At 46.3% G+C, this 23,407-nt stretch overlaps 1 protein-coding gene across 5 annotated transcripts in view; it reads left to right on the top strand.

The window, feature by feature from the left end:
• Positions 1 to 23,407, top strand: part of tacc1 (transforming, acidic coiled-coil containing protein 1) — a 151,162-nt gene that overhangs the window by 86,841 nt on the left and 40,914 nt on the right. For all 5 annotated transcript variants that reach the window (XM_069917820.1, XM_069917819.1, XM_069917817.1 and 2 more), the window contains one exon: positions 9,907 to 9,967. In XM_069917820.1, the coding sequence (XP_069773921.1) occupies positions 9,907 to 9,967 (61 nt within the window). The remainder of the gene's footprint in view (positions 1 to 9,906; positions 9,968 to 23,407) is intronic.

Below are 23,407 nucleotides of genomic sequence, written 5' to 3'. Positions count from 1 at the left end.
CGGACGTAACCCCGGAGAGATGGGCAGGCAGTCAACCCGGGCCAAAGCCTCGACTGCCTCACTGCCTGGGCCCATGAGTGGCTGACTTGGCCAAGCCCAGGAGCAAACTGACTAGGAGATCCCCCTGAGCGACATCCCCAACCCCCCTCACCCAGTGACCAAAGATCAGGAGCGCGGGACTGGAATGCAGCCTGAACTCGAGGAGCAGCCCCTTTAGATATTCGAATAGAGGCTGAGGCCTCTCATACTTTCGCAAAGTGAAGCCTTAGCCTCAACAGCCTAACGATGTCAAGTGTGGGGGATTGAAGTAGTGTTATCATTATAAAGTGTGCAGAGCCAATGTACAGAGATGCAGCAATTCAATGCATCAACCACTTTTAAAAAGACCCTTGCACTACGTGAGGGGCACTGCATGTTTTGTTTCTATAGATGTATAAAACATAGTCTGTGAAGTGCATTGCTGATTTTGAAGTCCTTTTCACACAATGTATAAAATAAGACTCAAAGCATGAATGAGAGGAAATTCTCAGGTAAGACCTGCAGAGGTTTCCCACAGTGGAAACAACAAAAGACAGAGGGGATAACCTCTGGGAGTTGCCAGCCAGTGGGACCCACGGAGGTGATAATCTCTGGGAATGTTGCCAGCTAGTGGGGCCCACAGAGGTGATAATCCCTGGGAGCGTTGCCAGCCAATGGGGCCCACAGAGGTGATAATCTCTGGGAGTGTTGCCAGCTAGTGGGACCCACGGAGGTGATAATCTCTGTGAGTGTTACCAACCACTGAGACCCACGGAGCTGATAATCTCTGGGAGGGTTGCCTGCCATTGGGACCCACTGTCTGCAGTCTCGAATCCTCTGGACCCAGTGTACAGAGTGACAGTGATCCAGTGGCAAATCCTCTTTCTCTCACACTTATGGCATCCGACCGACCATTTTCTCTGCCAGTGATCTTTCCAGGAGGAGCTTTGTTAAATATTTTATGCCTTCCAAACACATTTTGCCGTTGTTTTTATTTATTTTAATAAGTAGCGGTTTGTTTTAAATACTGCCCTCAGAAATGCTGCTGTGATCTTTGCTGTAAATCCTTGCCAAAGAGACAAATCCCTCTGTCTGCCGACAATTTCAAATTGCCAAAATACGAACCCATATCACACACTTGTCCGAATATAATTCACAGGGCCATAAATTATGCAGTAATAAATTGTATTATCATTAGATTAAATTTGTAGGATGAAGCCACAATCTAATTCCATAGATAAAGGAATAAACTGGGTCAGTCAGAGGCAGTTCAGGGGAAAGTAGATCCTCCCCTCAGTTGCTTATAAACTGTTATTCTGAGCTAAGAGACAGGAACGAGACTGACCTGCTCTGTTTGAGAAACTACATCGAATGAAACACAAAAGTCTGCAGATGCTGTTGATTGTCGTACAAACACACAGTAATGCTGGAGGAACTCAGCCGGTCTTGGAGGATCCATGGGAGGAAAAGAAAGATCACCGATGTTTCGGACCTGAGCCCTTTTTCAAGGAATAAATTGAGGGACTGGGCAGATACATGGCAAATGCACTACAATGTGGATAAATGTGAGGTTATCCACTTTGGTAATACAAACCGGAGGGCAGATTACTATTTGAATGGCAATAGATTAAGAGATGGGGAAGTGCAGAGAGACCTAGGGGTACTTGTACATCAGTCTCTGAAGGCGAGCAAGCAGGTACAGCAGGCTGTTAAAAGGCAAATGGTATGTTGTCCTTCATATCAAGAGGGTTTGAGTATAGGAACAAGGATACCTTACTGCAGCTGTACAGGGCCTTGGTGAGACCCCACCTGGAGTATTGTGTGCAGTTTTGGTCACCTTATCTAAGGAAGGATGTTCTTGCAATGGAGGGAGTGCAGAGGCGATTCACCAGGCTGATACCTGGAATGGCAGGAATGACTTATGAGGAAAGATTGCGCAAATTGGGATTGTACTCCCTGGAGTTTAGAAGATTGAGAGGGGATCTCACAGAGACCTAGAAAATTCTGGCAGGACTGGACAGAATGGATGCAGATGGGATGTTTCCAATGATGGGAAAATCCAGAACCCGGGGCCATGGTTCGAGGATAATAGGCAAACCATTTAGGACCGAGATGAGGAGGAATTTCTTTACCCAGAGGGTGGTGAATCTGTGGAATTCATTACCACAGAGGGCAGTAGAGGCAGGTTCATTCAATATATTTAAGAGGGAATTAGATCTATTTCTTCAGTATAAGAGTATTAAAGGTTACGGAGAGAAGGCGGGGACGGGGTACTGAACTTTAAGATCAGCCATGATCTCGTTGAATGGCGGAGCAGGCTCGAAGGGTCGAGTGACCTACTCCTGCTCCTATCTTCTATGTTTCTATGAATAAGCAAAGAACAGGAATGCGTCAGTGGCAATTCTGCAGGGAAAACCAGAATCTCAGGATTATATGTGATGTCTGACAATAAATTTTAATTTTTAAAAATATTTTAAAAAACAAAGTAAATAACCACAATTACAAAATTAAAATAGTAACAAATTGTCAAAGAAGATTTAATGGTTACATAGAAACAAAAATCTAACAAGAACTACAAAAAATCCTAATAAAAGCCGTAATCACCCCACCCCCCCACCTCCCCTAAACCAAATCCTACCCCACTACTCCCATAAGAAAATAAGAACGAAATAAGGAGAATATCTTAAATCATTCATTCACTATACAGTGTGGAGATCCAGCTGGCACCCACAACCAGTCTCAGGTTTTCAAATATGGGCTCCAAATCTTTTTAAATACATAATATTTATCCAGTCAATTATAAGTTATCTTCTCAATTGGTAGACAGCCCCTCATTTCTGAATCCCCATCTTTGTAAATTAAGCTCCATCTGATCTTTCCATGAAACAGCTATCCATTTCCTTGCTACTGCCAAAGCTAATAGTAAAAAAATTTTAAACTTTTAATGTAATTTTTAAGTTTTAGACATGCAGCACAGTAACAGGCCAGTTCGGCCCATTGCCGCCCAATTTACACCACATTATCGTACACATTTTGAACGGTGGGAGGAAATCAGAGCCGCCAGAGAAAACCCACACAGACACACATGGGGGGGGGGGGAGAATGTGAAAACTTACAGACAGCGCGCGACTCGAACCCCAGTACCGATCGCTGGCGCTGTCAAGGCATTGCATTAGCCACCACATCAACCGTGCCACCCTGAATCTGAATAAAGACTGGCTAGGGGAGGAGTCCAGACCAACAAAAGGTGTCAATTGGCTGTGTTGAGAGGAGAGGTGAGAATTGATTTTGTTTCTGTGAAAGGAGACAGGGCTGGGGGGGGAACAGGGGCAACAAGGGAAAGAAAAAAGGATCAGAAAAGACAGGACAGAGTGTTGGGACCTAGGGAGGGCACCTGGAGCTGTTTCAGTCTGGTCAGAGGAACACCCCCCCGAAAGGTTCCAATGTGTGGAGATTTGAGATTCAGTGGTGCACAGCTACCTGATGTCAGTGTTTAACGGAAACTCGTGATGTTGATGTAAATGCCATCCTATCGATGGGTGCCCAGATGGAAGATCTGGACCCAAATACACACACGTGACCAATTAGCCTACTCACCCCATACATCTCCGAGGAAACCCACGCAGGGGAGAGCATACAAACCCGGGATCGGACCCAGGTCGTTGGCACTGCCATAGCATTGAGCTAATCGCTACGCTGACCATGCTGCCAAACACCATGAAGAGGCCCCGAGAAACATCGGACTTGAGAGAGAAAAGGGGCAGATTCACTCGCTCCCAGAGCACTGAAAGATATTTGTGGTTATTACAGGGAGTTCTTGGAATGGGGTATGACATCAGAGCTTTGGAAAGAGGCTCGTACAATGTTTGTGGTCAAGCATATTCATCATTTGTCTGAGTACTCTCCAACCAGACAGCATTAACACCAATGCTCTGTCCCCCAAGTCTCCCTCTTTCCCTATTCCTCTGTTTCCTTTCCTCCATCCCCCCACTTCCCTCTCCATTCAAAGAGCTACCCCCTCCCCCCCCACAACCTCTCAACTTTGTTCTGCTCTACCCATCACCTGTATCCACCTCTTACCTATTCCCCCTGCCCCTTCCTCCCTCCCCCTTTCCTGACCAAGGGCTCAGGCCCAAAATGCTGGTTCCCCTTTACTTCCTGTGTGACCTACTGAGTTTCTCCAGCATGTTTGTGCATTCCATGTGACCCCAACATCTGCAGAGTTCCCTGATGAACTTTATCCACAGCATGTGATTGGTTGATTTTCAATCAAAATAATATAATGGGACTGATGGCGAGGAGGAAGTTGATGTAACAGGAATCAAGCAGCAGTTACAATTAATTTACAGGGGGAAGATTTGCCCAGACTAAGCTCCCTAGATGTGATGCAGAGGTAGAGATGCTGCTCACAGCTCCAGGGTGCTGGGTTCGATCCTCTCCTCAGGTGATCTGTGTGTGGAGCTTGCACATTCTCCCTTTGACTGTATTGGTTCCCCTCCCCCCAACCACAGGTTCCCTCCCACATTCCAAAGATGTGTGGGCTAGTAAGTGAACTGGCCCCTGTAAAGTGTCTCTGGAAGAATCTGGGGGGAGTTGATTGGCATTGGTCGGAGAGAGGGAGAGGGACTGATGGCATCGCCCAGGAGCTTGATGGGCCAAATTGCCGCCTTCAATGTTGCAAGCAAATATGAGAAAGTATGAAAAGCTTCTTTGATCCTCTGTAGCTGCGGAAGGTGATGGGTGTGTGGAACGAACTGGCAGAGGAAGCAGTAGAGGCGGGGACAATTTAGATGGGTACAGGGATAGGAAAGGCTTAGATGGATGCAGGCCAAATACTGATAAATGGGACTAGCTTGGCCAGCAGGGACCAGTTGGGCCGAAGGATCTGTTTCTGTTCTGTAAGACTATGACTCTTTAAGATCCTTTTCTCTCAACAATTCTGTCCTGCAACGTGTCTCCTGATTTTAACCAACTGATATCCGTTTGGATGCCGTTGGAACCATAGAACACTACAGCCCAGAAACAGGCCCTTCTAGTCTTTGCCTCGACCCCCTGACTTACACTCAGTCCATATTGCTCCCTACCTCTCCATGTACCTGTCCAAATTTTTCTTAAATGTTAAAATTGAACCGGCATTCACCACTTCAGCTGGAAGCTTGTTCCACACTCCCAGTGTGAAGACGTTCCCTTTAAACTTTTTCCCCTTTCACCCTTGACACATCCTCTCACACCTAACCTCAGAGGGGAAAAAGCCTGCTTGCATTTTCTCTCATAATTCTCTCATAATTGTGCTATCAAATCTCCCCTCATTCTCCGACCCTCTAGGGAATAAAGTCCTAACCTGTTTGTCCCAGTAACCCAGCACCTCATGTTCCGGCAACATCCTGATGTCAGAATTCACACAAAAGTCTGCAGACAGCATGATTGAAGTAAAAACACAATGCTGGAGAAACTTAGCAGGATGAACAGTGTCCTTTATATAGCAACCAATGTTACGGGGTTGAACCCTTCATCAAAATGCAGACAGGCGCCATAATAAAATGATGGGGGCGCAGGGCAGGGAGAGGACCATAGCCCTACAGGCAGTGGCTCTGGAAGCGAGTCTGGGTGGATACATTGTCATAGAGCTTGAGAGCAGCAGGGATTACCGATGGGGAGCAGTGAGAGAGAATCCCACCCTCAAAGAAGTTCTCCTTTGCTCTCCAAAGGGAATCCCATGGGATTCTCTCTCGCTCGCTTTCACAGCCACATGGCATTATTCACCTATTACCTACTGCCTGCGAGATTGTGCACCTCCCCCGCCCCCTCCATTTTGTTCAGGCGATTGCCTACGTTTTGCTCATACCTTGGTGAGGGGGCTCAAGCCCAAAATATTGGTTATACATCTTTACCTTTGCTCTATAAACATCGCCGTTTGTCCTGCTGAGTTTCTCCAACGTTGATTTTTTTAAAGAAGATGCAGTTTAGTGTCCCAAAGACTAATTCACCAGGGAAACTGGATGAAAGTGAGAAAGGAGGGATTGAATGGATTGCTTTTCAAGGAGCCCACGTGGATCTGACAGGTTTTTGGCCATATAGCGCAGAAACACGCCCTTTCGGCCCACGAGCTCCTGCTGCCCAATTACACCCAACTGATTGACAACCCCGGGTACATTTTGATGGGTGGGAGGAAACCAGAGCTCCCCCCCATCCCCAGGAAAAACCCACATAGTCACGGGGAGAATGCACAAACTCCTTACAGACAGCGTGGGATTCCCGATTGCCAGCGCTGTGAAGGCTTTGCGGTAACCGCTACGCCAACCGTTCCGACCTGAAATTGAATGGCCTTCTGTGTCAGAGGAGTTATTTCAGAATCCGGCAGATCACCTCAGCTGCAATTTCTGCTGTTCGCCCTGAAATGAGAGACTCTTCATTCAGAAGGTTAACGGAAAGCACTCTGGTTGGCACCTGCCAGCTCAGGAGTGGCAGAGCTAGACAAACGCCTGATGTAAACATCGAGTGAACTGCAACAGGAAGTTTGGCTACATTGTGCAAACAGTAGGCTGCACCATAGAGGAGGAGGACTTTGGCTGGTGTCGGGCTTCGGGATGAGCCTGCTCCATTCACTGTGTCAAAGGGGCATGAATTCAAGCTCTTGCCGTTCAAGCCAGGTGTCAGGAAGTCCTTCACTTATTAAAGGATCATTGCAGGGAATTATCTTCCAGCTGGATCCATGGATGCCACAAAACCTCGGAAACAATCATTTGTCACAATAGGGTGACGTTCGGATGGACCCCTTGTGATCACTTATTTTGTGGCAGGAAATGTCTGCTATCCTGTTGATGTGAGTTGCACTTTTGGGACCATAGCGTAGGGACACAGATGAAGGACAGAAGGAAGCCATTCACCCCATCAAATCCATGCCAGCTCTTTGTGGAGCTATCCAGTCAGTTCTGACAGATTCAGCGTGTAGAGTCCATGTGTGTGTCTCCCTTGTGTCATACGCTATGGTGCTGGTGAACACTGGGATTGACTCCCTCCAAGGGAAAACTAGATGAATATCACTCCTTCCTTAATGGCTTTCAAATATTTAGCTCCTAATTCATGTAAATTGCAACTTAATAAATTCCACAATTCGTGTGCCAAATTTTCATTTACATAATAGCCCAGCAAACACTCGAACTTGCAAAGTGCATCCAAATCAGGATGTGTGCCAAGTGCACACTGTTTTGTTGGGCCTGAATTACATTTTCTTCTTGTAAGCCAACTTTAGTTCAGAGAACACATTCAAGATTCATTTATTGTTATGTAATAATGCAGAAGTGATACTGCACAAAATCAACTTCTCTCTGCCGTGAGGCGCACACAATCAGTGTTAGTGTCGCCCGGCGCCCCTTACAGTAAGAGAGAAAAAGAAGCAAAAGAGAGTCCCTTTGGTTACTGAGTGTCCGTGGATTTGCCTCCAGCGCTCCCGCAGCCTCTATAGCCACACAGACTCCTGTTCCATCCATCGGCCATCCGAGCTCCAGAACCAGGCGTCCGATATGAGTGGGAAGCCTGCAGCGCCCGAGGTCCTTCTCGCCCTCAGCGCCATCTTGTGTCCTGGCTCCAATACGTGGTTCTCCAACAGCCCGTGTGGGTTCCCTGACTGCCAAGTCGCCCACAGCCTGCATGGATCCCTCAGCCATGAAGCCCCTCGCTGGTCCGCCGCAGTGGTCACCGTCCCCGCAGGGTCCTCTGCTTCTCATTGTCAAGGCAGTCGAGGCTTTCTGAGTCAGAACGATCTGTCCCATTATGCAATGCACTTCCACTTCATTATTTTTACATTTAGTATTAATGCAGCACAAGATAAAGGAACAGAAGCAGGCCATTTGGCCCATTAAGTCTGCTCCGCAAATCCACCCTGAGCTAAACCATTCTCACATCTAATTCTAAATTCCAACCCCCTTTTCCCATACCCTTTGATACCCTGACTAATTAGATACCTATCAATCTCCTTAAACTCCCCCAATGATTGGGCCTCCACAGCTGTATGTGGCAATGAATTCCATGACCCTCTGGCTAAAGAAATTTCTCCTCACCTCTGTTTTAAATGGGTACCCTCTAATTTTAAGACCGTGCCCTCTTGTCCTGGATTCACCCACCAAGGGAAACATCTTATTTGCATCTACTCTGTCCAATCCTTTTAGCATTTGAAATGTTTCTCTGCGATCCCCTCTCATTCTTCTATACTTCAATGAATACAGTCCAAGAGCCGCTAAACGCTTCTCATATGTTAGCCTTTGCATTCCTAGTAAATCTTCTCTGTACATCTCCAACATCCCTTCTAAGATAAGGGGCCCAAAACTGCTCAGTGTTCTCCAAATGAGGTTTCACCAGTGACCCATAGAGCCTCATCAACACCTCTTATACACTTTTGAAATGAATGCTGAAATACACCATGGTACGAGACCCTTCGGTCCTTGAGTCTGCACCGCCCAAATACGCCCATGAGACTTATTAACCCCCTAACTCGTACCTCTCTGGAATGTGGGAGGAAACCCACGTGGTCATGGGGAGCATGTACAATCTCCCCACAGAGAGCGGCAGATTCAAACCCGGGTTGTTGGCGAAGTAGTAGCGTGGCGCTAACCACGCTGCCTGATCATCTTTCACCATAGAGCTTACGAGGTAGGTTTATTTTCAGAAGTTGAATTGGACTGGATTTAAAAATTGAGGTAATTGTCCGTTCAGAAATCTGATGCCTCCTTCCTAATGGTAGCAGTGAGAAAAGGGTACGGCTTGGGTGCTGGGGGTCCTTTGGGATAGAGGCTGCTTCCTTGAGGCATGTTGAGCGAATCCCCTCTCGGTGTTTTAACACCAGATGAAACCTGAAACACAGAATTCATGAATGTGAGAGAGGATGGCTCACGTTATAATCAATGACTTTTCCACAATTCGTTCATAAAATGCAGTAATATCTAACATGGGAGGGAGTCCCCAAGTTACAAATGAGATCCATTCCTACGTCTGTCTTTAAGTTGACTTTGTAGGTAAGTTGGAACAGTTAGTACTGTAAAAAAAATTAAAGAAACAGTTCTTAAAACAATTTAGATGGGAAAAAAAGAAAAAAATATGATTAAAAGTTAACACTTAGTCATGTTCCATCGATGTCTTGCATACTGGAACGGGCATTCATGAGGCAACATTATGTGCGAATTGGGGGCGCAACTTGTTGGTAAGTATAAGTTGTCGTTGGTAACCCGGGGACTCCCTGCCATCAAGGGCAGCACGGTTAGTGTAAAGCTATTACAGCGCTAGTGATCCGGGTTCAAATCCACCGCTGTTTGTAAGGAGTTTGCACGTTCACTCCATGTCTGTGTGAGTTTCCTCTGGGTGCTCCCATGTTCCAAAAATTTATGAGGGCCAGTAGGTTAATTGGTCATAGGGGGGTCTTGGGCGGTGCAGGCTCGTGCGCCTGAAGGGCCTGTTACCATCCTGTACCTCTAAATGAAAATTAAATTTAAATTTGCTGAATGTTGAATTTTAAAGAACAGGGGCCTGTTCTTGTCAGGGAGCCTGCTAATGACAGGGCAGACCATAACTGGCTGGGAGACGCTTCAGTCAGCAAGGAGGGATAGTTTCTCTACCGGGGCTAGGGCGATTGCAATCACGGAAACAACCTGTGCAGACTGAGACCCTGCAGTGAACGGTGGGCTGGAACTGTGCAGGCATGCAATGAAGTTAGCACTTTTCCTTCTGGTCCTTTGCATTTCATGCTAAATGCTACTATCTTGTCCCTTCAGCCCCCTCAAGCCCGGCGCCAGCGTCGCGTATCCCCCAAGGTGGGACGAAAATGTTGTGCTCTTAATCTAGATCAATGAGATTTGACTGTTTTCTCTCTCTCTCCCTTTTATTCCCTCGCTGAAGGAATGCTTGTCGAGTGAAGAGGTATGAAAACCAGTCTCTGGTGTTGGATGTGTGCCCGCAGGTAAATTTCCTTGTCGTTTCATTAACCCTTTTATTGCACTGTGGATAAACAGAAGAACCTGGCTCGCACTGTGTGGGACCAATTCTTTCAGAATTTACTGATCCAAATTTCAACATACAAACCCTTTCTGGACCCCGGGCCCTGGAATTAATTAACCTGCAACCCCGGTACATTTTTGAATGGTGGGAGGAAACCAGAGCGCCTGGAGGTCACGAGGAGAACATATAAACTCCTTAGAGCCAGCAGTGGATTCGAACCCAAGTCCCAATTACTGGAGCTGTAACAGTGTTGCTCTAACCGCTGTGCCAACTGTGCCCCCCTCCCCCAACCATTGTTCCTAACTTCAGACTGCTGCGGAACTGGTTACAATGCACACAATGTACAGCTCCCTGCAAGTATGTTGTAGTAAAAGTCATTTACTACATTCACAGCATCTGCAGACTTCTGTGATTCACTCTGCGAGCCAAATTGTTCTCAGGATGATTGTGCCCTTGACCACTTAGTGCTTCAGGACTCTGCATTATCGGAGACTCTCTCCCATGCGACAGACAGCACATCTGTGGCCCGGTCACAACAAGTCACGCAGCGTCCATTGAAAATAAAATGTAAGCGAAGTTTCGTAAGCCCTTCGACTGGTATAAGCAGAAACAGGCAGGTATCGGAATTAAAAGGTGGGGGGGGGAGTAGAAAAGGGAGAAAGAGGCAGGTTGAACAGCACAGGTTGGAAGCGGCCTCATCAGGTATGTCCAGGAATCCTTCCTATGGATGCCGCGGAACCTGCTGAGTTTCTCCAGCATGTTTACGCGTTCCACTCGACCCCGGCGGCTGCAGACTCTCTCGCTTAACAACGGCTGTGACCCTGTCTGATTCAGCACTGTAACTGCAGAATGAGAACGTTTCCGGCCCACGACCTGTCGTTACAACTGGGAAGGAGGGTAAAGTGGTTCGTCTGAAATTGCAGGGAGATTGTGGGAGGGGCAGTGTTGTTGAGGAGATTATCTGTTGACAATGTAATTTGGTTGATGGAGGCAGTTAGTGATGGTGAGAGGGGGAAAAAAACCTCCACAATGCAAGAAGTGTTCAACAGGACAGACGAGTCACTGATACCCAATGTTCAACAGGACAGACAAGTCACTGATACCCAATGTTCAACAGGATACCTAATCCTATAATTGCCCTTTTTGGTTCAACTTAGACAACTGATTTGAATTTAACTCTGTCTCAATCCCATGTCGTCTCTTTTGCCTCCCTTATTGCTAGATGTTCAATCCTGATTAGATGGAAAGATGCTGTCCCACCTGCTCAACTCAATGGCTATCTGATATGATGGCATGCCTAACTGGAAAAAAAATCAGATGTTCTTCAACTGCAACAGATTTAAATTTTCTAAGTTTATGAGGTCCTTTTATTAACTATTTTCCTAATTTATAAGATCGCTTGGATCTTGCTTTGAAAGTTTGTGGTTTCTTTTAATGGTAGTGAAGTTGTATGTACTTAACTTCAGAAGGGAAGGGGGTAGAACAGTGGTTCTCTACCTTTTCCTTTCCACTCACATACCATGTTAAGTAATCCCTATGCTGTAGCTACTCTGTAAGGGAATGCTTAAGGTGGGACGTGAGTGGGAAGGGAAGGTTGAGAATCACTGCTCTAGACCCAATTGTTGCTGAAATACTTTGCTTGAGAAAAATGGTCATTGGCCCATTTCCTTTGGAGTTATGAAACAGTGCACATAACGAGTCAATGAGGGATGATTAAAACAGTGGGTTTCAAACTTTATTCTTTCCTCTTACAATCCCTTACTCACCACAGAGCACTGATGGCATAGGGAATACTTAAAGTGGTATGTGAGTGGAAAGAGAAAAGGTTGAGAACCACTGGGCTAGAATTTGTAGTGTAGTATAATAGTTAATTTAAAAAAAATCTTTTTCAATTGGCCATATATGTAACTGTTTAAGTGTCTACCGCTTTTCTTTCTGTTTGTTATATGTTGAATTTATAGATATTAGTTTTATTTTTTTATATATCGTTCAATCCATCGATTTCTTGCTCCAGTTCAGCCTGCGATCTGCAGACACCACGTTTGAAGGAGCAATCCCTGCTGCCTGTTCACTAAACATTGTGACACAAGCCTAAAGCAGCTCATTGCAAAGCAATTAGTCTGTCACCTGCATCTTTAATGCAGGAAAGTGTTCAGCTGGAGAGGCTTTAAAGAGGTAGATTTTAAGGAGGGTGTCAGTGAATAGGCTGTTTCAGAGATTCAGGCACAGGTAGCAGAAGGCATGATTGCCTCTGAGGAAAAAACCACCGTTGGCTCCTTTAACAAGCTGTTTAAAGTCTGTACGGAGCCAACGGCAGTCGGACTGGGCAGTCGGACCCACACAGCCAGACCACACCTTCTATAAAACCAAACAAACCATTGACCACAACTTGAATTCGTTTGTACAGAACTTGATCCCAACAATCAAAGATAAGGCCTCAGCGTTTCACGCGCAGCATGTGAGTGTCATCAGTTATTGTGTGTCCCTTTTTGCCCCTGGTTAAGGGTCTACAACCCACTGCCTTGAAACACTTGTGGTGTGGTGAAGAGAGTTCTAGGACGTGGAGAAGGGGTGGAAGGATGTCTCCAGGTCAGGATGGTGGGTGACTTGCAGGGGAGGCTGCCAGTCAGGATGTTTCCCCACTTCTCCTGCCCTTGACTTGGTGAGGGGGGGGGGGGGTGCGAAGGTCAGGGGGTCAGTGAAGAGTTGCTGTTGCAGGTAAATGACCAGACGAGGTCATCCCAAACTCCGAGTGTGAACAATTCTGAGTTCAAACAGTGAGTAATCTGGAGTCTAAAAATGAAGGCCGTTAATCCAAGTAAAAATGCCCACAAACATCTGGATTGTCTAAGGACATAGAACATTACAGCACAGCACAGGCCCTTCTGCCCATGATGTTGTGCTGACCCTTTTATTTCTACCAAAAAAACCTAAACCTTCCCCACTTCGTAACCCTCTATTTTTCTTTCATCCATGTGCCTGTCTAAGTCTCTTAAATGCTCCTTGCATGCTATCTTGCTCCCTGGACTTTCAGATTTCAGATTTATTCTCAGTGTACATACATGGCATCACATACAACTCTGAGATTCCTTTTTCCTGTGGGCGCAGCAGAATTACCTGTAAATGGTAGTGAAAAAAATAAACTGTACAGAGCGTAAACATTTAAACAAATAAAAACTGTTAACAGATAACAAATGTAAACAAACCAACTGTGCAATACAGAGAGAACAAAAGAAAAGTAATAAGTAAGAGACCTTAAATGAGTCCTTGATGGAGTTTGTCATTGAGGAGTCTGATGGTGGAGGGGTAGCAGTTGTTCCTGAACCTGGTGGTGCAAGTCTTGTGGCCCCAATACCTCTTTCCTGATGGCATCAGCGAGAACAGAGCGTGTGCTGGGTCGTGTGGATCCTTGATGATTGCTGCTGCCCTCCAACGGAGATGTACTCGATAGTTAGGAGGATTTTGCCTGCGACGTCCTGGGCTATGTCCACTACTTTTTGGAGGGTTTTACGCTCAAGAGTTTCGGTGTCCCCATACCAGCCTCTGATGAAGCCGTCAGCACACTTTCTGTAGAAATTTGCCAGGGTTTCCGGTGTCAGACCAAACCTCCGCAAACTCCTGAGGGTGTAGAGGTGCGGACGGGCTTTCTTCACGATGCTATTGGTGTGTTGGGTCCAGGAAAGATCCTCCGAGATAGTGACTCCCAAGAACTTAAATTTGCTCACCCTCTCCACCTCTGATCCCTCCAACAACCACTGGATTGGACTTTTCAGTTGGTTATGCATACCAACTGGGTCATGATCTGGAAAATTGCTCAGCCTTGAGAGGGATACTGAGGCCGAAGTCGTAGGTCTGTAATGGAGAAGCAGCAGTGGAGTTGGGGAGCACCAGCAATCAAAGCTGCAGGATAACTGTGCACAGCGAGTGACATGCCTGCCACAAGGAGTCAACTCTAGAACTCCACTGCTTGCAGTGGCAAGGTCCCCATTAATGAGAGTGGATCTTGCGAACGAGTGTGTCAAACGCAGGGTGCTCCCTGTATCCCCAATGGTCGGCTTTCTGAGAGCCTGCTGCTGGTGTCTTCCCTCTCACTGCTCCCATCTGCCATTCAATCTCCTTGGTCTCTGGGTTCACCAACCCCCTACAAACCCACCTCGAGCTATCGCCCCACCCACCCCACCGTCTCGCCCTTCCCCCTCCCTCCACTCTGACGCGGATTATCGACGGGAAGTGCTGACCATCCCCTTTGCCAGCATAGATGCTGCGGGCTGGCCGAGATCCTAAACAAGTCTCCCTCCTGTCCCTCGTGGCCTCCTGCTGCCCTCTGGTGGAAGGAAGGCAGATCCGCAGATTTTCTTCTCCAACAGTGACATTTAAATTTTAACCACAAAACACAGGAGCAGAATCAGGCCATTCGGACCATCGAATGTGCTGCGCCATTTGAATCACGGCTGGTGTATTTTTCCCTCATTCCCATTCTCCTGCTTTCTCCCCGTAACCTTTGCCACATTCACTAATCAAACCTCCCTTTAAATCTACCCAATGACGAGGTCTCCACAGCCATCATTCCACAGATTCACCACCCTCTGCCCACCGCCATTTGTAAGGAGTTTGTACGTTCTCCCCGCATCTGCACGTGTTTATTCTTACCCTCCGAAAACATACTAGGGGTTGTCGGTTAATTGGGGGGGGTGGGGGGCGTGGGCTCATAGGCTAGAAGGGCCTGTAACTGTGCTGTCCATTTAAATAAAAAATAAAGGACCTCACTTGCACGAAAGGTGCATCTGTTTATTTTGAGGCTGTGAGTTCTGGTCCTGGACTCTCCCACTATTGGAAAACACCTTCTCCACGTCCACTCTATCCAGGCTTCTCATTATTCGGTGGGTTTCAATGAAATCCCCACTCATCTTTCTAAAACCCTTCGTATGCGTTAAGTCTCTCAACCTGCTGCAGGAACTCTGCAGGCCAAGCGGGCATCAGTGCGAGAAGAATGGTTGACATTTCGGACTGGAACCCTTCATCAAGACTGAGTGCAGAGAGGAAGATGTACCATCATCCAATTTTCCAGTGCCTAACCCATAACCTTATAAAATGCCATTTCAATTGGTTATCTAAAAGACTCTTCTAAAAATGTAGGGTTCCAACTCAAAACCATCCATTCTCCCTCTCCGACTCTTCGACCTGCTGAGTTTCTCAAGCTTCCAGGATCTGCCATCTCTTGTGTCTTCAGTTTATTGGTCATATTGTACCTGGTGCAGTTAGCAGGGTTCTTCTGCTAGCAGTTTAGCAGGTCAACTCTCAGCCATGTGAAGTACGGTTAGCGTCTCGGTTGTAGTGGTCAGTGCAACGCTATTACAGTGGCAGTGACCAGGGTTGGGATCCAATGTGGTCTGTATGTTCTCCCTGTGTCTGTGTGGGTTTCCAATGGGCACTCCAGTTTCCTCCCACCCTTTAAAATGTACTGGAGTTGCAGGTTAATCAGGGTATTTGGGTGGCATGGGCTTATGGACCGGAAGGGCTTGCATGCCTAAATTTTAAAAATGTACACCAATGTTAAAATTTTTAAAGAGATTTTGGCCAAATCCCACCTCCCAACACACTGAAGATTGGAATCCTGACAAAGTCCATTAACAAGTATGAGTTAGGTCAGTGATTCTCAACCTTTTTTTTCCCACTTTACGTAATCCCTAGGCCATCGGTGCTCTGTGATGAGTAAGGGATTGCTTAAGGTGGGATGTGAGTGGGAAGGGAAGGTTGAGAATCACTGCTCTAGACCCAAATGTTACTGAAATATTTTGCTTGAGAAAAATTGTCATTGGCCTGTTTCATTTGGAGTTAAGGAACAGTGCACATAACGAGTCAATTATGTACGATCAAAACAGTGGTTTCAAACTTTTTCTTCCCACCCACATTCCTCCTTAAGCAATCCCTTACTCATCACAGAGCCCCGATGGCACAGGGAATACTTAAAGTGAGATGTGAGTGGAAAGAAAAAGGTTGAGAACCACTGGATTAGGTAGTGTCTTAGTACAATGCTTTCTACGAGCCAAGGCACTTTCCTCAGTTTACCACCAACTTCACCTTCTGCCCCCTACATGTGCATGTGCTGTGGTCCGGAGAAATGCTATCCGGTTGTACATCAGATGATAATGAACTTCAACGTGAATATTCTCTTTGGAGCTGCATCTTTAGCAGGTTCGCCCCGTTCTGGACCCAACTGAACTGCCTCTAGGAAGAGGGGCGAGCCCTGGACTCTGACTGGCCATGGTTGTCAATAAAATTTAAAATTTTAGAATGCCGAAGTGCAAAAGTGAAATTACAGAATATAAGTACAATGGGGGGGGAAAAAAATATTAATTTGTAAATTTTTTTTTTATATTTGGAAATAGCTAAGAGGCCCTTCTGGCCCACGAACCCGTACACTCAGTTTAAGGTTCAATTTATTATCATTGTAATAAAACAGTATCCTATTACATGAAATTCTATTTGCCTGCTGCAAGGCAGACAGATTCGCCACTGGCACGAATTGCCGAAGCGCCTCACAGTCAGAGAGAGATCTTAGATCCCCCTCCAGTGCCCCCGCAGCCACACAGTCCAAACCATTGGCAACCCGAGCTCCAGATCCAAACCTCCAACACGGTCAGGAAGTCTTCAGCGCCCTCTGCATCCCAGTTCCGCTACCTGGTACCCCCTCCAGCCAGACTGAGCCTGTTTCCAGCTGTCGGCAGCCCTGACAGCGGTCTCCAGCAGCCCGCTGGTTTCTCACCTTGAGTGGCCTGCAGCCCGCCGCATGCACTGGTCCTTCAGCCACAGAGCCCCCTCACAGTTCAGGATCAGGATTTATTGTTGCGAACAAGTCAAGAGATTTGGTGTTTTCCTGCAGCATCACAGCTCATATTACGAACCATCTTACAACGTTACTATATTTAAAAGAAAATAATAACAATAATTAGTGCCTAAAAGTAAGGCAGTGTCTTTGGTTCATTGATTATTCAGGAATTATTCAGTTCCATCCATGTTTAAATTTTTAATTTATTTACAATTCTGTAGAAGCCAATTCTGGTCATTGAAACCTGTGAAGTTGAAGGGAAATAATGTTTAACCAATCTGTTGGTTTATTCAAGGTTACAACAGAATAGATAAGGGACTTCCAGCTGACGTGGAGTATTTGGACACAACAAGAAACAATTCAACAAGTCCCATGGTATTAGTGTTAACATATATTAGGGATTCTGCCACTCCCTTACACATAGATACTTCCCTTATATACTTGTGTCAAAGTCGAATTTTCCAGTCCCTTTTCTTTAATGTTACATTTCTGGGGTCGACTATTACGTGGCTATTACTTTCGAGGGCCTGAAATTCCTGTGAGAATCCAAAATACTGCCTCAGTAGCAGAAGTCCAAAAGATTGCTAAATGAAGGAAGAGCAAAAACACAATGAAATAAAGTAATTATACTGAGTCTGTGCATCAAAATGCGCGCCCTTCCATGTGGGGGGGTTGGGATGCACGGTAAGTAGCTACGTCGTTGGAAGCTCTGGCCTGTGGGAGGCTAGGGCCGAGGTGAGAGTCTGCTTTAGAGATGTTACGAGGGCCGAAGCCAAGATGTGAGTTTGTGACTGAGGTACCAGGAGCTCCGATGGGTGGGTGAGAGACATAGGGTCGACTTTTGCCTGAGATAGATTTTGTGGCCAAAAATAGGGGGTCGACTTTTTACATGAGATCGGCTTTTACGCGAGTATATACGATAAATAGATAAATGGACAATAGGGTCAAAAAAGGTCAGCATACACAAGGTGGGCTGAAGGGGCTGTTTCTGATGTGTACAACCCTGTTGGCCAACAGTCAGAAAAGAGAGTAATTTTGATTTGGGAGTGTGGCCAGGGGATGCTGCAGGAATCGATCAAGGGACACCCATCTTGCACCAAGGCAAATGTGTAATTTGCTGGGGGTTGTGGGGAGGTGGGTGGGGGAGGTGCATAGAGCCTCCGGAAGGGGGGGAATAGAGCCAATTTGGCCTGAGGAGTCCATGCTGCCCATTTTACACCCCAGAACGACAGAGGATGGGAGGAAACCGGAGCCCCGCCCCCACCGGAGAAAACCCATGCAGACTCGGGAAGAACGTCTAAACTCCTATGGACACCGTGGGCCTCGAGCCCCGGTCTGGTCCCAATCGCTGGCGCTGCAAAGGTATCGTGCTACGCTGACCAATGGCTTGTCGCTGTGCCTCGGTGCAGACGACCAGCGCACGCTTGGGATCTGAGAGGAAGCCAGAGTGTTGAGCTGATGGAGATTTGGGTGGAGACAGAGGCTGAGGATGTGGCATGGAGAAAAGAGCATGGAAAGTTGCGAGGTCGGCCACTCTGGCAGAAGGGAAACAGAAGAGTGGAATATTTACTTTAAGTGGAATGAGATAGAGAGGTCAGGGGAAGCTGGGTGTCCTTGAATACACAGCCAGAGCAAGTAACTGTCACAAGGCTAAAGATATCTCACTGGAATTATGTAAGCTGCAAGTGAAACCACATCTCCAATGGTCTCCCTTCCTACTTGCAGATTGGTCCTTTTTTTTGGACTCCCAGTATTCCTGATCTTCCATCAATTCTATCCCTCACACAATTTATACGAGTCAATTCACTTACTGTTTCCAAACTACTCCCGGTAGATCGCGCACTTACATACATTACCCTCGTTCTATCCTCTTGTACCTCTTCTCGATCACCAGCAGAATTCTTTGACTGTAACATTACACCTTGCATTTTAGTCTGATCATGGATGACACCGGCTGAACTTGAGTATGGGCTGACTTGCCCGGATAGTGTGTGGAACAAAGCTTTTTGCAGTGCACGTGTCTTTAAGTCCATTCCTCAGTGCTGGCCCCTCCCCCTGCACACATTCGGGATTTGAGAGGAAACCGGACCGATAGAGATTTGGATGAGACAAGAACGAGAGGAAAGGCGTTAAGGGTGAAAGGTTAAAGGGAACATTAAGGGGAACTTCTTCATGCAGAGAGTGTGGATGGAGCTGGCAGGGGGAGTGGTGAACACCGGGCTCAATTTTTACGTTTAAAATAAGTGGAACGGAAAGGAACGCTGTAGTAGCCTGAAAGAAAGAGGTGATCATCTGGAGAACCCTGATGGGGCAAGTTTCATCAGCAAGACATTGAGGTGATTAATGGTGGAGAGGAATATGTAGGTCAATGGGACGAGGCAGAACAGCACAGAGTAGATGGGCCAAAGGACCTGTGTTCTCTGAAACCAACTCCCTTCGACTCTGATCCCCCACCACAGGTGCCAATAACCGAAAACGTCCCATGGACTGACAAAGAATGGCCCCTTCGACAAGGAGGAAAACAAAAAATGATTTGAAGACTAATCATTTGGGAGAGTTAAGTACATCTATCTCAAGGAATGGATTCAAAAGAGTGAAGGATAGGAATTGGGCTGATGGTGGTGGCAAAGAGATAACTAGGAAGAAAACTGCATGATGTGATCTTAATCACACTTGTCTGGTCACCCATCTGATATATGATCACAGGCCCATGAACAGCATGCTACCCAAATACATCAAATCAGATTTATTGTCAGAGTAAATACATACAAACCTGAGATTCTTTTTCCTGCAGGAGAGGCAGAATTACCACTAATTGGTAGTGCAAAAAATAAACTGTGCCCAGCATAAAACACATAAACAAATAAGGAACTGTAAACAAATAACAAATGTAAACTAACTGACTGTGCAATACAGAGAGAACCAAAAGAAAATCAATAAAGTGCACAAGTAAGATTAAGTGAGTTTGACATTCAGGAGTCTGAAGGTGGAGGGGTAGCAGCCATTCCTGAATCTGGTGGTGCGAGTCTTGTGACATCTATACCTCTTCCTTCATGGCAGCAGCGAGAACTAGGCTGGGTGTGAGGGTCTTTGATGATCGCTGCTGCTCTCCAACAGCAGCCCTCCTTGTAGATATGCTCAATAGTGGGGAGGGTTTGGCCTGTGATGTCCTGGGCTATGTCCACTACCATTTGCAGGGCTCTACGCTCAGGAGGTACTGGTGTCCCCAGACCAGACCATGACACAGCCAGTCAGCGCACTTTCCACCATGCCTCTGTAGAAATTTGCCAGGGTTTATGGTGTCACGTCGAACTTCCGCAATCTCCTGAGGCACTGATGTGCTTTCTTCACGATGCCATGTGTGTGTGTTGGATCCAGGTAAGATGGTGACAATCAACCTACCAACTCCGTAGATTTTTTTGGAGTGTAGGAGGAAACTGGAGCACTTGGGAAAAACCCTAGGGGGTCATGGGGAGAGCATAGAAGCTCCTTGCGAGCACTAAATTCACACCTGGGTCATTGGCGCAGTGATAACATTGTGCTGGTCACTGTGCTAACCCTGCAGCCCTCTTTAGAGTTGCATCAGAGACGCGGTGGAATTTGAGTTTTGACTCATGATCTGGAATCTGTGCAAAATAGCCCGTCAAACTACCAGTGTCTTTTTCCAGGGGTGGAAGGAGCAAATACCAGAGGGCGCCTGCTTCAGATGAAGGTAGGAATGTTTCGAGGAAAATTACGCAGAGTAGTGGATGAGGAGATGCTCGCATTGGAGCATTTTGAATGTTGAAAGACGTGGACGGAATAGATGCCGAAAGGTTGTTTCCTAGGGTGGGAGAGTCTAGGACAAGAGGGGACAAACTCCGGATTAAAGGGAGACGCAGAGGGAATTTCTTCAGTCACAGGGTGGTGAATCTGTGGAATTTATTGCCACAGATAGTTGTATTTCAGGCCGAGATTAATAGGTTCTTGATTAGCCGGGGCATCAAAGGGTATGTGGAGGGCAGTGGGACTGAGTGGAGAAATGGATCAGCTCATGATTAAGTGGCAGGGGAGGGTCGAGGGGCTGAATGGCCAATTTCTGCTCATGAGTGCATTGTCCGGGATGGTACCATATGATCACTAAAATTATCATTAGTGTGATGAAATATTTGGGAATGTTTTGGGGAGATAAATTGGGAAAAGTAGAGAAGATTACATACATACACACACTTTAAAGCAGATCTTATTTGAAATACTGAAGAATTCATATTCAGTGATTTTACAGAGTTATGGAGAATGCTATGGAGATTTCACAAGTGGCTGTTAATTGAAGTGAGTGAATGGACTATTGTCTTTAAAAGCCACAGCAAGAGACAGGCTGTCTCCTAATACCCCTTCACAGAAAGGACATTGAGAGGTTATTGTTTACCTAAAACAACAGATTGACCAAAAGATGAACTCCTATTGTTTGCTGGAGAAGGGGGTTTTGCAAGTGAGAGAGAGAAGGACATGCTGCCTGGCAGTTTGAGTCTCAGAGAGAGAGGGAGGGAGAGAGAGAGAGAGAAGGGAGTCTTGGACTGTGTGTGACACAGAAAGGTGTAACAAGCCAGGAGAAGCTTGCAGGAACTGAAACAGAAGCTCCAAGGTGGCTGGAAGTGCTATCTGTCTGATGTTTCTCTTAGAATAAGTGGAACAGAAAGGAACTCTGTAGTAGCCTGAAAGAAAGAGGTTATCATCTGGAGAATCCTGATGGGGCAAGTTTCATCAGCAAGACATTGGTGGTACTTCAGTTGTGGAAATTCTGGAAACTCACATCTCTCTCTGCAAACCTACAAGAACCTTTCTGAGCGGTAAAAATTTACCTTTCGAGCACCAAAGCCTGGTGAACTTTATACATGTTAAATTCTGTGCACAGTATAAGAATTGCATGCAACCAGAGAACTTGGAAGAATGAAAAGTGAGATTGAACTGTGAACCAAAGAACTTTTCTTAAATTTACACACACATTACATACTCAAGAGGGTTTGAGTATAGGAACAAGGATACCTTACTGCAGCTGTACAGGGCCTTGGTGAGACCCCACCTGGAGTATTGTGTGCAGTTTTGGTCACCTTATCTAAGGAAGGATGTTCTTGCAATGGAGGGAGCGCAGAGGCGATTCACCAGGTTGATACCTGGAATGGCAGGAATGACTTATGAGGAAAGATTGCGCAAATTGGGATTGTACTCCCTGGAGTTTAGAAGATTGAGAGGGGATCTCATAGAGACATATAAAATTCTGGCAGGACTGGGCAGAATGGATGCAGATGGGATGTTTCCAAGGATGGGAAAATCCAGAACCCGGGGCCATGGTTTGAGGATAATAGGCAAACCATTTAGGACCGAGCTGAGGAGGAATTTCTTGACCCAGAGGGTGGTGAATCTGTGGAATTCATTACCACAGAGGGCAGTAGAGGCAGGTTCATTCAATATATTTAAGAGGGAATTAGATCTATTTCTTCAGTATAAGGGTATTAAAGGTTACGGAGAGAAGGCGGGGACGGGGTACTGAACTTTAAGATCAGCCATGATCTCGTTGAATGGCGGAGCAGGCTCGAAGGGTCGAGTGACCTACTCCTGCTCCTATCTTCTATGTTTCTATGTGCGCTTAGAATTAGAAGGGGGTTGTTAGGTTAATTAAGTTAATTGTGATAACTTCAAGTTTGATTCTCTTTTCATGTTCAAAGATAATTAAAAACAACTTTTGTTTAAGTAACCATTTGTAGAGATGAATATCTATTGCTGCTGGGTTTTGGGGTCCTCTGGGCTCGTAACATTAGGCACATGGATGGAAGAAAAATCGTTCTGGGTGTGAGGTAGGGAACGATTATATTGATGTGAGGTAGATTTATATAGGTCAGCACAAAGTCATCGTGGGCTGAAAGGCTGCTTTGTAAATGATCATTGAAAACATCATCTGTTTAATTCCTTCATGGCATGTTCCAGGTTAGGGGCTTCATATGACTCCAGATCCACATTGATGTAGTTGATTCAAGCTGCTCTCTGTTGAGCTCAGCAGATGGAAGGGTGGCTAAAGGGGGCAGTTAACTACTGCCTTCTCAAGGCCTGCTGGGGCTGAGCAACGAGTGCTGCCACGGCCACATCCTGCAGCCAAATGAAACAAAAATTATCTGTGCGCTTTTGTTTTTCAATCTGATTCCAGGCTGTTGCCAAGTGACATCATTCAAGGTTAGTTAATGTCAGTGTTGCTGGCAGCATTCCTCAAACGCGAGGACCACAACATTACCCCCCGATCCAAGAACAAGGGCTCCGCAGTCTAGCTAGGTCAGCTCAGCTCCGTCACAGGGAAATAAACACCAACAAACTTTTTACAACACAGTATCTGGCCCTTCCAGCCCACAAGTCTGTGCCACACAAATGCACCAATTAAACTCGTACGCTTTTGGGAGGGTGGGAGGGAGACAGAGCACCCAGAGGAGTCCCACACAGATCACAGGGAGAGCGTACAAATTCCTTACAGGCAGTACCGGATTTGCACCTGGGTCACTGGCTCTGGAAACAGCATCGCGCTAACCGTGCCACCCACTTCCTGAC

This window comes from Narcine bancroftii, chromosome 2 (genome assembly GCF_036971445.1).
Source record: "Narcine bancroftii isolate sNarBan1 chromosome 2, sNarBan1.hap1, whole genome shotgun sequence".
Classification (NCBI taxonomy): domain Eukaryota; kingdom Metazoa; phylum Chordata; class Chondrichthyes; order Torpediniformes; family Narcinidae; genus Narcine; species Narcine bancroftii.
This window is presented reverse-complemented; position numbering and strand designations above follow the sequence as displayed.